The following is a 17,637-nucleotide window of genomic DNA, read 5'->3' as shown; positions in this document are numbered from 1 at the left end:
GGAACAGGAAGGATGCTGATTGGCCGATAATTGCCCACTTGATCAGCTGCTCCAGAATTTTAAAATAGGCGTCACTCTTGCTTGTTTCCACACTTCCAGGAACTTCCCACTAGCTATGGAGGTGTTGATCAAGTGACTTAGTGGTTCAGCCAATACATCACCATATATTTTCAAGAATATAATATTCAGATTATAAAAATCTTTTGAGTGTGGGGTTGTAAATTTGTCAATTATTTCAACTTGTTTTTTAGTAATTGTTTGCAATTGTCTTTCTCTTTATTTGTGGTGGTGTCAATAGACTGGCCAGTTTGCTCAAAATTGTTAAGTTCTTCAACTGACCCGATAAAGTAATCAATAAATGCGTGTGCAAGTTGTCCGCTGCCCGAGATAATTAGGTTTCTGACTTTGAGTTCATGTATCTTTTTTTACATTCTCGTTTGGTTTTATCAAGCTTGTTTCCAAACTAACAAATTGTTTCCTTTTGCTTCTATTATCATAGTGATGTAATGTGTAGCTTTTGCGGCCCATAGCTCTTTAGTTACTCAATTTTTAAGCCCTTTGTATAAGGCCATAGCAGTATTTGTTCAGCTCTTTAAAAAGGCTTTGAGTGCGAGATCCCTTTGTTTCATTAGTTGTCTGATCGACGTGTTTAGCCATGGAAGGGATTTTATCCTGTTTTTAGATGTTTTGAGGAGCTTGCAAAAAAAAATTTCAATGACATTCATTAATTCATAACATAACATTAAATGACTTGCCCATGGACATTCAGCTTACTTTCTGGTTTGCCAAGATATGCTGTTGTTGTGATGTTAGCTATAGTGGCAGGAGAGTTGTGAGCATCGCTGTCTGGAGCTGGTGTGCTGGCTCTGGGAAAACTTCTCTTCCTCTCTGCATGTTAGCTTAGCAGCAGCAACTGTAGCAACATTTGTTGGCAAAGCGATTCTTCCTGGCTGCTAGAGTCATATTGTGATTCGACAATCCCGTTGATGAGATTGTCCATCTTCACAATGTGTTCTTCCCAGTTAGAAAATATCAAATCAGTTTAAGGCTGGGTTGATCTGGTGATTCGGGTGGGCCCTTTAATTTGTTGACTGAAATCAAAATCAGACAAACCATCTGGGTTAGAGGGTAAGGGTTACTTGTTTTTGTGCCTAAACCTAACCAAACTGCGTCCGTTTTATGTAGTTGATGCTGATAAAAATAAACATAGTGTTTGGTTTCACCTATATTCAATTTTATTTTAAATTAATGTTTTACAAATTGCCTGTGTGTTATTTTACACTACAGCCATACAGCAAAAGATGTAACTCATGACTAATGTCATCTTGATCTATAGCCTATCTCGACAGTTTCCGCTGGCAGGAAACAAAACCCTATGACAGCAAACACAGTGATACTCAGATGTAGAAGTAGACCTGCGCCCATGTTGAAAGCATCCTGTTTCTGTGTGCCACGATGCTGACTCGATTGCTTCTACTTCTCTGTCTGACAGGACATGTGTTTGCGAAAGAATTGACTGGTGAGAACATTTAAATCCTAACAATTACAATTCTTTTCAATTATAAGTGAATTATGATATTATTGATAACTGTTTTTAGTCTATTTGGATGTGTCTGAGCAGTTATTCAATTTGCTTAAGGGCTTTTAGCAGATCTGATCATATTGTTTCACATTTGGTTATCATGATGTGAAGTTGCTTCACTTTGATATATATAGTATTAGTTATTAATCCATAATTAACAAAAATCTTTACTATGTACATAATGCATGAGTGATTTAACCATGTTTTTGATAACTTTCCTAAAAATCAAGACTAGAAAGGGTGAACGGCACAACTGCCTTGAAACATGATTAGGCCATAATTTTGTAAATCACTTGTATTATCGAATGTATCTATCTATTATTAATTTGAATTAAAGTCAGTTTAAGGTAAAGCCTTACTTCCTCGATTATTCTCATTTTGTCTAAATTCCCCTTGACGTCATGACATGCTGCCATTTCCTCAATGTGTGTGTGAGTAGACTGCTAGTAGTCTATTGCCATTTGTGTAGGTCTACATATACACTATATGCATAACAATAATGATTTATGTTTTATTTTCTTCATCAAACTATTCTGTTGGTCTCAACCCTCTTGTGTCTCTGACAGATGTGGACTGTTTGGTGGTGAATCTGAAATATGTTCACTGTTCCTGGAATAAGCAGGGGACTCCAGAGGTCAATTACACCTTCTACAGCGGGTTTGTAAAGTTTAGTGACAGTAAACCAAATAAACAGATAAAGCTGGCACTGATTTTGTTTGCAATCACTTTCCATACATGATCATGGTCTGCAATTGTCAGTGTGGTATTAAATTCTCCTTAAATGATTTCTCTGATGTACCTTTCTTTTCTGCTCCAGTTTAGTTCTTTTGTTTGTTTCCATTTCAGCCAGTTTCCTATTAGTTCATCCCTATTTATATGTTATAAATGTATTAGATTGCATTAACTCTTGTGTAACTCTTAGAAGTTTGATAACTGTTATCTAAATTTAGCAAATCACAGCTTGTTATAATGGAATATGTTTAGCTAATCCTGTCCCCGGGTTGATAGGATATGTGGCCTTTTATTTTACCTAGTAAACAACTCCCCAATATTCCCGCTGCAGATAACTTAATGATTGAGTGATTCACTACCATGTTGACAGTTGATATGGCTGCATACTTTGTGTGTGAATGACTAAAAAGTGATTTCTATACAGGTTCCGCAATGTCAAAGAACTCAGTGAGTGCACCACCTATCTGTTAGAGAACTCCACAAACATCGGATGTAACCAGCCGTATGGCGATGCACTCGACAGGTTCAAGACATTTTACACCAAATTGGTACATGGCAACAACAATTCTCAGAAGGAGCATGAACTTAAAACAAAAGGTATGCTTATTTAGTGGGATGCAATGTAACATTGGGCTGTACACAGACAGTTTTATTCAATGGGAGAGATAATTCAATCTATAATCTTTTTTTCAGGAATGGAAAAACAATGCTATTATTTTGACATAAAAACAGGCTATTAAAAAAAATATACAAATATATAGGCATGTCTGCCCTATTACCTTGTCGTCACATTGTATATTCTCTATCATTGAATGGTCTGTGTTGTCTCCAGTCAAGTTAAATCCACCAACCAACCTGACTGTCAAGAATGAATCCGACTCTAATCTGTGGATCTACTGGAACCAGACTATTACACATTGTGTGGAGAGTGAGGTTCGTGTCAGGACCAACAACAAGAAGTGGGAGGTAGGCAATATGAAGGAACAAAAAAATAGATCTGTCAATCTCTCATCCATCTTTTTCATTCTTTGTTTCATTATCTTTTTTGTCTTCCTTTTTACGTCCATCTCCTTACTCAACTCTATTTTGCTGTCCACAGACTTCTAAAATCAGTACTGGGAAGCAGAATTACTGCATCAACTTGCCCTCCAGAAGTTCCCAATATGAGATTCAAGTGCGGAGCAAGATAGGGAACAACTGTGGAGAGTCTATATTCTGGAGTGACTGGAGTGAGCCTGTAGTCTGGGGATCCAACAGCAGCACAGGTAAAATTGCAAAATGTCTGCTGTAAAAAGGCCTATATACAGTAACTTACAGTAGCTTGTACTGAAAGAATTAAGTAATCACTGACTGCTACTGGCAACCAAAAGAAACTGCAACATTACCAACTAAACAAGTCTCAGGCACAGAACCAATTTTTTCAAAACATCATGCAGTTATAGAGGGGCAACAGGCATGTCCTCTAAAAAATATGGCACTGAATGGCAGTGCAATGTCATTATCAAAGTCAAAGTCATTATCAGCTAGAATGCTTTAATGTGACTAGAATTTGACCAGATGTGTCTAATGACTTATTTCCTACAGTCTTCAAAATGTGCATATTCTGATGTGAAACAGGAATTAAGATCTTTTGAAGAATTCTAACATGTGGAATTGTCATTTTGACAATAATGTATAGTGTTGGTAGAGGTATGCACAGGGGTGTAGCTCTCAATTCCGGGCCCTATACATAAGCAGTGTCTGTGGGCCCCCTTCCTCTCTTGATCCATGTCTCTCACGCATCTTTTGAAACATTTTTACAAATAATTGAGCCAACAACTGTACACATGAATCTGTAGTGGTTATTAGGGTAGGCACTAATGAACTGTTCATACCACATTTAAACAAGTAATAATAATCAGTGATATGTGCACAAGTCTGCACATTTCAACCCTCTTTTCTATGGTTAAATGAGGTTTACTTTGAGTGTCATGCTTAAGAGAACATTTCATTTCAGATCGAATCAGTAAAACATTGAAAAAAACAACATTGGAATTATTATCCTCCTCAGTTCTTGGTTTACTAACCTACTTTTAACCCTCTGAATCAATGATGGTGGATCATCTGTCACATTACTGTCTTTTGAAGGCAGTTTGTAAGTTAGCCAGTGGTATCATATGAAGACTACAATGAATCCGTTTATATCAAACATGTCATGCTAGCTTACTGGGAAAGGGGCTAAATATCGCTCCAAAGCTGAACTGTCTTTAGGTCCGCAACACCTCAATGTCAAATGATTGTTTGTAATAACTTTTAGTAGCCACTTCATGAGCTCACCTCTCACGTCCTCGGTACCTGTCTCACCTGCCGTTTCATGATGTCAAGCTTTGCTAGGTAATGTTGATAGATATGACATTGTAGTTATGATGCTGATTAATTTATGATACTGATTAATTTATGTTTCAGGATACAAATATGCTCCAAGCTACATTCCTGGCTGACTGCTTTCAATCTAAACAAGTGCTGATATTAGCTTAAACAATTTTTAAACAGTTTTCTCTCAGTTTGCTTTCTTTTTCATTTCTTTCTTTCTTTCTTTCCTTTCTTTTTTTTTGGTACCCTGATTTCCCTTTCTTGGGGAAAAACATGACTTACTTTGGTGCTCCAGCATCAGCAGCCACCCAGCTTGATTAGCTGCTTTTAGAGAGGAATCCCAGGGCCTTTTGTAAGGGGTGAGAGGGGCCTCTGAGAGCCTGCACTATTTTTATTTTGGATACAAACTTCAGTCTCTCAACTGATTTATTCAGCCAGTTTTAATTTAGTTAGGGCATGAATTACTTAGAAAGAAAAAATTGCAAACAAAAACAAACTTTTTATTCCACTCTTTTAGAGGGCCCTCCCCCCACTGGGGCCCTGGGTAGTCAGTTCCACTTTTCCACCCACTACGAGCCCCTGGGTATGCATCTGGTATGCATTCTACTTTGTTTTTTCCTGAACAAAATACAGGTTGGTAAATGAGTTTTCAAAGCCAGAAATGTAATTGAGGAGCCAGTAATGGTTATCCTAGTCCATACAAATCACCCCATTTACAGAATATGATGGCCACTATGGGCAATAGGACAGTAAAAGCCTTTCTTATTTCCCTTTAAATATGCACATGGTATATTTGACAAAATATTAAATGCCCTCCATGAATTTATATGACTTTTTCAAGAAAGCACACATGGTGGTTTTAACAATATGCATCTGCTGCTCTGTACACACACAGTAAAGGTACAATGTTGTGAAACAATTACAATCCACCTCTCTCTCTCTCTCTCTCTCTCTCTCTCTCTCTCTCTCTCTCTCTCTCTCTCTCTCTCTCTCTCCCCTTGGCAGACACTACTCAAAGGAATGGTTCAATGTCTGTGTGGACCCCAGTGCTGTGTGTGGGGGGTGTTCTCACCCTCATCCTCATGGTCATGACATTGCTGCACCATGAAAGGTGGGTTGGCTCATATGTCATATGTAAATGGTGGTAGTCATAGGGTTATAGTGTAGCCACAGAGTATCAGCAATGTGCACTTATTTCCTCAGTTTTCATTAATTTTGTTAGTATCAACAATATTATTAGTTATCAGTTGTTAGTGTTATGCTGTAAAAATGTTAATTATTTAAAGCAGCAGTAAATGTAAGAGATGATGGGAATAAAACACATTTTTTAATGCACTTACAATAATTTGACATGTAAGAGGCAATATTTTGTATTCAAGGAACAGGATCTTTTTTACTACAGTCAAGATGCCTTGTGGGGGCATGCGGAGAACAAAAACTGAATCACTTCTATGTCCCAAACCTCGCTCAAATACAATGCTGAAAAACTACAGGGAACAAAAATAATGTAGATGAGCTGTTAATATGATTATCTGAGACTGAAAATGTGCCTTCCTCCCATACAGGCTCAGAATCATCCTCATCCCCATGGTTCCCAAGCCATCCCTGATCCCTGACGACATCGAGGTTAGTAGCATCCAGAGCTCTGTGTCGTCTCCGTGAAATTCCCAGTCACACAAAGGATTTGTATTCAAACCTAATCTTTTTTATTTGGCAGCAAATGAAATTATAGACAAAAACTACTGCAGTCATTGAAAGAATTAAATGACAAGACCAAGAGCAAACAGCCATGTTGCTAACATGGCTGTTTGACTGTACTCTGACTGTACTCAGGCAAAGTGTGCTTTAAACTAAATGCTGACTGCTAATATGCTCACAATGACAATGCTAACATGGTAATGTCAAGCAGGTATATTGTTTCACCATTAGTTTAGCAAGGTAACATTTGCTAATGAGCACTAAACACAAAGTACAGCTGAGGCTGATGGGAATTTCATTGGTCAAATATTGACTTGATGATGATGCTTGAAAAGTTAAGGGATCAACAAAGTTATTACAAATCATTCTAAGGTGGGCATGAATGTCTGTACAAAATTCCATGGCAATCCATAGTTGTTGAGATATTTCAGTCTGGACCAAAGTGGTGGGCCGACTGGCTGACAGACCAACATTGCTATCGCTGAAAAAGTAAAACACTGTAGAGTTCAAACAAAGCCTGTTAATATTATACTTATTTAAGGTGTAGGGCTCTAAAAGAGTAATTCCCCTATATATATAAAAACAAACAAAAAAACTTATATATATATATATATATATATATATATATATATATATATATATATATATATATATATATATATATATATATATATAACAGAAATGTACAATCATGTCAGGTGACTGCAAAACAAGTCAGTATAATTTTTTCTTTTTTCAAGGATTGGCTTCAACTCTCCAAAGGCCTGAAAGAGAGTTTTAAGGCTAACTACAATGAGCGTGCCTGTCCTGTCCGCGAGTACTGCCCTATCTCCCAGTCCGACAGCGAGAGCTCCGGCAGCTCATCCTTCTCTGTCACCACTGACCAAACCGACTGCTCCGTCTTCATCCCTGTGGAAGAGCCAGACCTGTCTACCCTCTGCTCCTCTTCCACCTCCGCAGTTCCCGTCTCGTCTGAGGAGGTGGAGCAGGTTTCTGTTTAGGAGGCATCTCAGTGAGGGTTGTGTTCCCCAAAACTTTACAATCCAGACTTTCTTATATTGACACATCTCCTGCATGACTGCAAGGATTAGAAAACTGTTTGAAGCAATTAAAAGCAATGATTAAATTAAATTTATTAATGTTTTAGGAACATCCAACTCATGACAATTTAAAATATATCTAATCTAAAATATAGCCTATATTACAGAGTTGTCAACTGCTTTGAGTTCCCCTCACATATCAGACAAAGGGCATTTAAAACGTCCACTTCCTCTCATCTCTTACAATCTCTGGTTTAAGCAACAGCAATAAAAGTCAGTTATTCCTTAAGCATAAAGTTTATTATGAGAGATAAATATTTTTGTTGTGTTTTGTACCAAGTGAAAATATGGATTTAGTATTGTGGGGAGTCTTCAGTTCAGCGGCATTGAGCTCTACTGTTTTTGCTGACTTACTTGCTTACTTAGGAGATATTTACTTATAAGTAGTAAATATATGAATATATTGTACATTAAGGTTTACATTTAAGGTTTGGACTTAAGTGTGCATGAGGAATATAATATCCAAAGTGTTTCTGAAGAACTGACATCAATCCAAAACCCAGCTTCACTATGTTGATAACAGGAATTGTAACTTCAGCAGAGCAGCAATGTTCTTGAGGAAAAGCCACATTAAAATTATGTTAAAATATGTTTTATTATTCTGCCTAAATTGAGCTTAGCAATGTGGTATTGATGTTTATTGATGTGGATATTTGTCATATATTTAACCTTTTGTAAGACATTATGTAATGAAACACACCCATGTGCATAAATCAATGTGTGTAAGTTGTATCTTATAAACTGTTGGCTTTATTAATGGTTAAAAATAATTTACTAATGGTTAGAAAATAATGAATGGTTAAAAAAATCACTTACTAAAGCTGTATCTGTTACTTATCAACATTTCTAAATGCAGACTGGATGTCTTACTAGAAAGCAAGAAACCCATTAATATCTATTGATGGATTATTAAATTTATAACTGCATTGTTACCAAATAGAAAGGATAAAAGTCAGCCAAAGGGAGTTTTCACAACCTGGCAACCCAAAATGTTTTTTTATTAAGGTCTTCCAATTGATCATTAGTAAATAATTTATTATGAATTAATTACGCCACTAGTTACTATAAACCCTGTAATAAAAGGCACATCATTAGAAGGCGACACCACAATATTGCAATACTGCAAAATATTGCAAAATAGCTCTTGAATGTTACCTATCTAAATATCTTTGAACGCAGTTTTTCTATTTGGTTGGGCGTTTTTACTTTTGTAACCTACTTGCATTTTAGCGTTTGTGTCCTACATCCAGTATATCTGTCATAACTTTTTATACAGTCTGTGGTCATAACCAAGATTGATTCAGCTGTGTAATCCTTGTTGTAGCTTTCTGTTTTTTGATCAATAAATATACATTTTCGTCAAAAGCTCTGTTACATTAATTGTACAACTGCAATGATTGATATTAAGGCAACCTAGTTCAATCTGGCCTGTCCAGGTATCTCCTTGTCCATTAGAGGGAGTGCAGAGTGCCCCACACAGTACGGAATTGAGTCAACGCATTTTTCAGATTCAAGAAGGGCAGGGCGCAGGGCGGCTGGCCCCCGCAAGACGAGAGAGATACAAGTCAGCTACTTCCCTAGCTGAACCGATCAGCTATCGCAATCAATTGATGCCTTCAGATGAGATTTAACATTTTACTGTGCATTTAGTTGGTTTGACGCTAATTCGCCGTTGGTCGTCCACAAATTACAACCCGACAAAATGTCAGATCCTTCGGTGGCCGACACTCGCCGGTTGAATTCCAAGCCCCAGGACCTGACGGATGCTTACGGCCCCCCCAGCAATTTTCTGGAAATAGACGTTTATGATCCACAAATCGTTGGAGTTGGACGGAACCGTTACACAACTTACGAAGTTCGCATGCGGGTAGGTGTTCGAACCGCAAGCCGAAACACCTTGTTGTAGGGTTAGCTTTTCTTCGCTAAACTAGCTAACTGGTAATTACAGTGTTGTTGCTAGCCAGTTAGCACGTTTAGCCGCTGTGCCGGAGTCAACCCACGTTCGGGGCTGTGACGGAGTAGTTCAAGATGGCGCGCCAGTAAAAATCAAGGACCGGGGAGTGTTAGAGGCCTGCTTGTGGTTTTGCCAGAGGTTGCTTAATGTAGTTAGCAAGGTTGGCATGTAGAAGTTTCGTGTACATATCAACGACTTCCAGCTTACATGGTGAAAGCTGATTTACAGTTGTAAGCCGTGTTTGGCGTTAATGTTATAGTTAATTAAATGTAATTTAAAGTAACTGCTATGTAGCAAGTTAGCTTTAAATCCAGTGAAACGGGATGAAACATAACGATAGTAGGAAAAGAGAGTCCCAGCAGACACCGTGAAGCTAAGTTAACCGCTACTTGCACTTAGACTTTCGCTGTCAAGAAAGTGAGGACTAATTTAACATTGTCTGTCAATCTAGACGTGTAACGCCAAGTACGTTTGTCGACAACGTTAACAAACATAAAACAGAAGTTAGCTAACGTAATACTATAACGTTAGCTAAATGAGGATGCTAACAATGTCGTTGGTTTTATGGAAACGGAAGAAATGGCATGCGATAAAGTTTAATTTATCGGTTATTATTATTATAACGCTACTTGACAAATAATAGGAACAGGAATAATAACTAGGGGTTGTAGTAAGAGTACTACGTCTAACTTCCTCTAGTAGAGAGACAGTTAAGTTTGTAAGAGTGAGATACAGAAAATCACTGACGTAGCAACTAACGTTATACTTAAAGACAACATTTTCAAGAAGCTTAAGTTATGCTAACGCTGTAATTCAAATTTACTAGGCTTGTTTCAACTACAGTTCCTTATTTCTGTGGTGTTTGTAGCTGTCTTCTAGGAGAGTTTGCCCATCATAATATGACAAAGGTACTGTTTTCACCGCTTGAATTGAATGGCTTTAACAACATTCATAGGCTCATGCAGGTGTATTACCCTGTGCGATAGCTTCTTGGATCAGAGGTGGGGTTGACTAGTTAAAGGTAATTTTTGTTTACTTGCTTATCCAAATAGTGCTGTCTCACAATTACAGACAAACCTGAACAAACCAGATCAGTCTATGTAACAGACACCAACCTTAACTGGAAAGCATTGTTTCATTACATCCCACTCACTGTCTGCAGACTGTCTAAAGCAGTGAATCATGGGAAAGTCATGCAAAATGATCAACCATTCTATAACCAATGAAACATTGAGAGATACCTAAAATGAATTAATCACTTAGATCAATTGGTGTCAATTCGTGATCAACCAATATGGATTTTTTCAGCGGCCTATGCCAATATTTAGAGAGCAGGGCAGCCGATGACCGATTAATAATGCAGATATCAAAACAAAGAAAAGTCATGTATAATTCCATTTATTCCATGCACATTACAATCTAATATACATGGTTATCTTAGCCAGTAAGATGTTGTTTTGGATGGAATTTTTATTAATTAATGAAATAGAAAAATACATTGGGTTATGCTGTAGAATTCAACTGCATCATTCTATACATTATAACATAATATATATTTAATGCTAGCCAGTAAAGGTTTTAGATTAGATTTGCTGTCATTTAGGATGGGAGAAATGTGTTTTTATTTAGAAAATTTTAGGCAAACGTTTACAGCAGGGTGCATGAGAGTTATAATACAGGGCTCAAAACTAACTTTTTCACCACCTTCCCAAAACTCACAAGAGGGAGTGCTAACATCGTTCCACAGCAGCCACACTGACAAGGCTGCCTGCAGATGTGTCTGCAGACATTTTTTGTTGATGTCGATTATCTCAAAATGCCAGATAATCGGCCCTATTAATCAGCCAACCACTAGTCACTAGTGTAAATTACACACAGAATCTGCCTTTTTAATCAAACTGCAAACTTTTCAGCATTCTGTAAAATAGGTTTTCTTGGTCGGCATCTTTAATTGTATTTGCAAATACCATTCATTTAATTTAAAGACTCAATGATTTCTGGCCATATAAAACTGGTGTTAAAACAATGAATCCATAAGTTTATTGACTGTTGTCTGTTGACTTTCATGCCAACAATTTAGTCAAATTATGGTGGAAATAGATATTTGTTTTTTTCACACAACACCTTTGTCTCTTAAGGTACTTCCACAATACCACAATACACACTCAGTCATGATAGTTGCCAGTTGTTCAGCAGGACTTGTTGTCACATGTGCAAATGATTGAGTTTAGTATAAATCAAGTGTTGTTTTGTTTTTTCTTCTTCTCCTCTGTGTAGACAAACCTTCCCATTTTCAAGCTGAAGGATTCTTGTGTGAGAAGAAGATACAGTGACTTTGAGTGGTTAAAGAATGAGCTGGAAAGAGACAGTAAGGTGAGTGAGCAATAATGGTATGTTTCAGGCAAATAATTTAAGCAGACTGGCTGCTGCAAACTAATAGTGATCTTACAATGATCTGATAAGTGACAATGTTAGTGTTACAGGTGGAAAAATATAATCCCTGCATAGATTATATCACGTAAAGTAAGCAGTAGGATTGCATGTAGGTTTTGTCTTCTGTGTTGATATAGCAAATGTAAGTTTTGTGGTGTTTGCATGTCTCTGCACAGCCATTCTAAATAAGTTTATTTATTGGCTGGAGCTCAAATATAATAAATAATAAATAAATATATTGATGGAAATCTCTGCAGTTTTTGACTTTGGATTACATTTTTTGCTGGCATATTTCTCATATTTCCTGCTATTTGTGTTGACGCCTGTCACATTCAGATTGTAGTACCATCTCTGCCAGGCAAAGCCCTGAAGAGACAGTTGCCATTCCGCGGAGATGAGGGCCTTTTTGAGGAGTCCTTCATTGAGGAGCGGCGATCGGGACTGGAACAGTTCATCAACAAGTCAGTCAGTTCAACAACCTAAATTAAAATTCAAACTTTGTGTTTTAGGTGTAAATCTAGCAAACATATTTGTCACATAAAAAAGCGTTCATGTGGAAAATATGAGTTTGGAATTAATAATGGCTTGCTGACAAAGGAGCTACAAGACTACCAGACATTGCCAAAAATGTCTAGCCCTACACAAGGCTTAACCTAATCTGGGACTGTGGGACAGATAACTAATTCACTGTTGCATTTCACCAGCAGCCACAAAAAGCAGTTCAAATGAGTGAATTTTGTCTATTGTCCGTCTGTGTGGGTGTGTGTGTGTGTGTGTGTGTGTGTGTGTGTGTGTGTGTGTGTGTGTGTGTGTGTGTGTGTGTGTGTGTTTCTGTAGAATTGCAGGTCACCCCTTGGCCCAGAACGAGCGCTGTCTTCACATGTTTCTGCAAGAGGAAAGCATTGACCGTAACTACATTCCTGGAAAAGTACGACACTAGGGTTACTGAGGGAGGTGGGCGGGTGGGAGTTAAACTCTGGGGTGTATATTGGACTGTCTCTTGCCTTTCTCTTCCCTCTTCCATCTTAATCTCTCTTTCTGTCTTTCTGCTTTATCTTCCTCTCTCTCTCTTTCTCTCACTCTGTGCATACCATTGTCACATTCACATAAAGTCACATTCACTTTATCTTGGGGTTACAGTATGCTCTTCTACTATACATCAGGATATGTTGATGATGTTTCAAACAAGTCTGTGACTCCTCTCTCCCCTGTGCATTTGTTTTATAACTGTACAATAAGGAAAGCACCCCTCAGTAGTTGTGATTGTATCGTGAAGATTTGGCTGTTAATCACAATTTTCAGGAATGAAAATAATGTGCGATACATTCAGTTTTTCCCCAATGAGTGTCATATATTCATAAAGTAGTATAATGTCTAAATATGAATGTTGGCACTATTGTGTACCATAGGAATTCAGACTGTAAAATGAGAGTTCTGATCCTGTTTTGTTCTCTTTTTGTTTTTGTTGTTTTTTTAGGTATGAATGAAGTAAGTTTGCTTTATTTTACCCTGTCTCTGAGAGCTTTCTGGAAGTTAAAGGGGGCTGCATGGGCACTGTAAAGACCAAAGGCGATAGTTCACAAATACTTGAGTAAAACAATGCTAATACCATATATAAATTAACAGAGATCTGACTGCAATGTGTCATTTTACCTTGTAAATGTGCCACACATAGTCCCTGGTTTTCTCATAAAACAACCAGTTATTCCCAAAAAATACATTGGAGTGATCATGGTGTGTTGCAAAGGGAAGAACATTCTGCAAGCCAGTATTGCATTACCCCTTATCTAGCATGTAAAGAAAAATGAATGTAAAATCTCATTTGCAAAAGTTTTTAACTGGTAAGTGTACTAGTGTTAATCAGCTGTTCCTCCAAAACTGGCTTGCAGAAGTTTCTCATTCCACCAGTATCAGGCCAAACTACCACTAGTGTTTTGAGTTATGTGAACTATTGTTTAATGGGAATAAGTACTGTACATCACCAATGACTACAGCTCTTTTTGAAACTAATTCTGATACATTGTCATTATCAATCGCATTAATCATTGGCTGCATGGCAAACTTGCACGCTTTCTTTGCAAATATATGTGTGTCAGTCTTGCTGACAACTTATTTTACATGCCTCTGATCACCATCATGTTGTTCAGTCTGTTGATTCAGATTTATTATTTCCCTAAATTCAGTTTTTTTTTTCAGTCACAGATAAGTGTCTGGAAAAATAAGCAATTAATTCTGCCACAAAGTAAATATTGATATGTGCATTTTATGTTAACGATACACCTGTCTCTTGCATCTGAGTCTACCAGCAATGTCTACAGTTCATTATACACATTTTACATCTAATGAACTTAACCAGTTGAATTTAAGGTCCATACATATAGCAGCAATAAAACAAACAATGCATTCCACTTAATGCATAATTGTCACATGCAAGTCTTGAAACACATGAATAGCATCGTTGCATATCTTAGCAAAAAAACAAAACAACAACTTGAAATTGACATGATGCATTAGTGATACAAACATCTGCACTGCAGGATGTTTATTGGTGAAGTCTGATGCACAGTAACCCCTTAGCTCAGGGAATGTTTGTTCAGTTCTGACACCATGGCACGAAAACTGCATGCAGATCTGTGTAATGCACCATGTTAGAGCTGCTGTAATTTCATTTCTGCCTGATTGAAGAGTCAGTTACAAGTGTTAAAGTAAATCCATTAATAGAGGCAAAGATCTGTTTAAGAAATGGTTTAATGTGGTTTGCGTAATGACATGCTCTCCACCTCCTTACTTGGCTAAAATAAAATGAAATTGACATCACACAAACAAAGCGCCGGAGTCAGCATGTCCAGTTTTATTCCAGGAATTAATGACACTTGCGAAATAAGGAGGGTACTGAATGAGTGTACAGCTAAAGTCTGGATATTCATTCTGTCTGCATATTTGTTTCCATTATGGAAAGTCTGCTGATGTATGAACCATAAATTTGATTATTTGAAAAGTTTAGCAGTTGGTCAAAAATATGAAAAAGAGCGGGCTGTTGTACAGTGTGGACCCACAGTCATTTCTCACTGATACTTTCTGTGAATGATTTCTAATACTGTGCCATTATATTAGTGAGTGAATCAGTAGATTCTGTTCAAAGAGACTCACAGCATTGACCAAATCCACTTAAAGCTTGAACATGTCTGTGTATTATTTCTCATGTCTGTCTCTTTCTCTCTCTTATGGCAAAGACAATACAGACTGCTGCACCTGCCCCATGTACATTTATTTCTACATCACGTCATTACAAAGCCGGTGGAAATGTCAGAACTGATGAGTATCAACGGTGTAGGAAAAACACAAATATTGCTCCTGGACAAACTTAAGACATCCAATCTATAAATTGTTTGATGTTGTGTCTTTATTCAGTCATTCACATACTTTATGTACATTATTTGGATTCAGTAGTCAGTAAAAAACAAACATGTTCCATATATCCTTTTGTCATTTTGTCAGATTTTTTTTTTTAACAATGATTATTGTGTTTTCTGAATGTCTTTTTAATTGATTTGATCAAGTTTAAAATGAGGGTAATTTCCTGCTTTGATTAGGGTTTTCTTTTGCTTGCGGCAATGTGATTTTGATGATAACCTCCCAAAGTTGAGCAACATGTAGCATCATGAAAAAGACAGTGACATGTCATTCCAGTCAATATATTTTCCCCTGAGTTGCTCTTAGGATTGTTTCATGATTAATTGTTTTAACTCTGCTGTCTTAGTTACATCATCATGCCTACACATTGGCTGTGTGTTGTCAAATCAGCTATTGGGAATGTTCAGTTAGGTAAATAACCATATCTAAGCACTGTGACAAGAGGTTCATTATATGAACAATATTTCATTGTTTAAAGGCGTAATCAGCATCTGGTTTATTGATCTGAAATAAGGCTTATTCTGCGCTTATTTTCAGCTGTTTAATTCTTTCTATCAATATTATTGTGAAGTGTATTAATACATGTTATCATTGCAGTTCCACTATGGGTGACGAGGGAACTTCCTTGTTAATTCTGTCCACCAATTAAATTTCCTGCTGCCTGCTGTGTCATGTCTACATGTCTCTTTTCAGTTTTAGAGAGGAGAAATAGAAGCAAAATCACTAAAACTCTACTTTCAGTTTATGATTAGTACGTCACACTGAGAAGCAGTGAGACAGATCAGAGAGTCATGCGATCTGATTGGCCAAAAATTGGCGGATGACCTAATTTAACAATGAAATGGAAGACGTTAAAAACTTTGAGTATAATTTTTACAATTCTTTGCTTAAATCTTAATAACATAATGTTTTACTGCATTTTAAGCATTGTTTAAAATGGTCAAACCATAGTTTTTACTTGTGGACTGGTTAGTAAGGGACAGTATTAAAATGACTGGTGTGGTGGGATCGACTGAGCATTAAAGGTTCTGTATACGAGATTCTGAACATTAATATAGCAGCAAACAACTATTTGCTATATAAAGATTAGTGGAGTAATGGTGTCCTGAGCAGAGAATGACGTCACACTCCCCTTTTCTGTGTTGTCATCCGAGCTTCTCTGTTCTTTGTTGTGGCAACCGGTCCGGTCGCGTGTGCATGTTAGTGCATGTGAGACCCTCCCTGTGAAGCTATTGGCTTTGAGGAGAGTGATATAACAGCTCTTTCTTTTCTCATCTAACGCGGTGAATAAATACATAAATATTTCGACCAAACCAGAGTTGGTGATTGATGGTTTTGGTGAGTTTTATTTTGTTTCTGTCCAGTTTGAATGAAGTGTGCTTTAAGATGATTTGTTTTTTTTTCAATGGAGTCTTGTGGCGGGTGAGAGCGCTATAACGGCTGTTTCTGGTTAAATAAAAAACGTAACTGTTTAACAAAAAGGTCTAGCTATGTAGTAATCATTTGCATAATGTTGTCAGACACTTAAAATAACAATCTGAGCCTGTCAGTGGCAAAAACAAGCCTTTTTAGTGGACATACTTTGACAGGCGCATTTGTTCCGACATATAACGTTGCAGCCATTGCAGCTTCCTTTTCACATCTTACTCTGAATTAAGGGTTTATTTTGACCAAACCAGAGTTGGTCATTGGAACAGTGGAAAGACTAAAAGGCGGTTTTGGTGAGTTTTATCTTGTTTCTGTCCATTTTGAATGAAGTGTGTTTTACGATGATCTGCGAGGTAAAACGACTGTTTTTCTTAATGGAGTCTGGTGGGCCGTAGTACCCATTTGTTTTGGTCTGAGATGCTGGTACTCTAGTGCGACATTTGGTGGCAGTGAATGTCGCTTACAGCTCCTTTAATGTTTTAATGTTATTTAAACACTCTCCTTGACTTAGAGCAAAACACCCTTTCCGCAACATGTCAAAATAATAAAATTGGTACAACATGTACCCCAATTTAAACCTTATTATCTCAAGGGAACTTGTAATGTGTTTCACCAATGTACACATTAATAAAATCTAATACAGTGACAGAATGGTTTTCCTCTGTTTTTTCATAGTGACTATATACAGCTGAAACAATAGGTCTATTAACTGATTAGTCGGTCAACAGAAAATGTATTGGCAACTATTTTGATAATCGCCTAATTGCTTCAGTCTTTTTTAAGCAAATGCCAGACATTTCCCACTTCCAGCTTTTTAAATATGAGGATTTGATGCTTTTCTTTGTCATGTATAATTGTAAACTTAACATCTTTGGGTTTTGGACTGTTGGTTGGCTAAAACAAGCAATTTGAAGACACCAGCTTCTGTTCAGAGAAATTATAAT

The 17,637-nt window shown here is 37.2% G+C and overlaps 2 protein-coding genes across 4 annotated transcripts; both read left to right on the top strand.

Annotated features, from left to right (window-relative positions):
- The first annotated feature begins 1,365 nt into the window (after window positions 1-1,365).
- LOC122888046 (cytokine receptor common subunit gamma-like) lies at window positions 1,366-8,829 on the top strand. Its single transcript, XM_044221926.1, has 8 exons — window positions 1,366-1,519; window positions 2,149-2,239; window positions 2,739-2,911; window positions 3,147-3,280; window positions 3,414-3,579; window positions 5,672-5,777; window positions 6,232-6,292; window positions 7,105-8,829. The coding sequence occupies exons 1-8, from the start codon at window positions 1,456-1,458 to the stop codon at window positions 7,363-7,365; spliced, it is 1,056 nt and encodes a 351-aa protein (XP_044077861.1). The 5' UTR covers window positions 1,366-1,455; the 3' UTR covers window positions 7,366-8,829.
- A 102-nt stretch (window positions 8,830-8,931) lies between these two features.
- Window positions 8,932-15,934, top strand: snx12 (sorting nexin 12). Of its 3 annotated transcripts, none has more exons than XM_044221949.1 (6): window positions 8,932-9,331; window positions 11,696-11,791; window positions 12,188-12,316; window positions 12,689-12,779; window positions 13,329-13,339; window positions 15,085-15,934. In XM_044221949.1, the coding sequence occupies exons 1-4, from the start codon at window positions 9,167-9,169 to the stop codon at window positions 12,755-12,757; spliced, it is 459 nt and encodes a 152-aa protein (XP_044077884.1). In that variant the 5' UTR covers window positions 8,932-9,166; the 3' UTR covers window positions 12,758-12,779; window positions 13,329-13,339; window positions 15,085-15,934. The 3 variants fall into 3 exon arrangements, with proteins under 3 accessions (XP_044077884.1, XP_044077882.1, XP_044077883.1); XM_044221948.1 differs by having other exon boundaries at window positions 8,943-9,331; window positions 12,188-12,312; XM_044221947.1 differs by lacking the exons at window positions 13,329-13,339; window positions 15,085-15,934 and having other exon boundaries at window positions 8,934-9,331; window positions 12,188-12,312; window positions 12,689-12,806.
- Window positions 15,935-17,637: the final 1,703 nt, after the last annotated feature.

Source organism: Siniperca chuatsi, linkage group LG14 (genome assembly GCF_020085105.1).
Source record: "Siniperca chuatsi isolate FFG_IHB_CAS linkage group LG14, ASM2008510v1, whole genome shotgun sequence".
NCBI classification, from domain to species: domain Eukaryota; kingdom Metazoa; phylum Chordata; class Actinopteri; order Centrarchiformes; family Sinipercidae; genus Siniperca; species Siniperca chuatsi.
The sequence above is the reverse complement of the archived record's forward strand: the minus strand, read 5'-3'. Positions and strand labels throughout refer to the sequence as shown.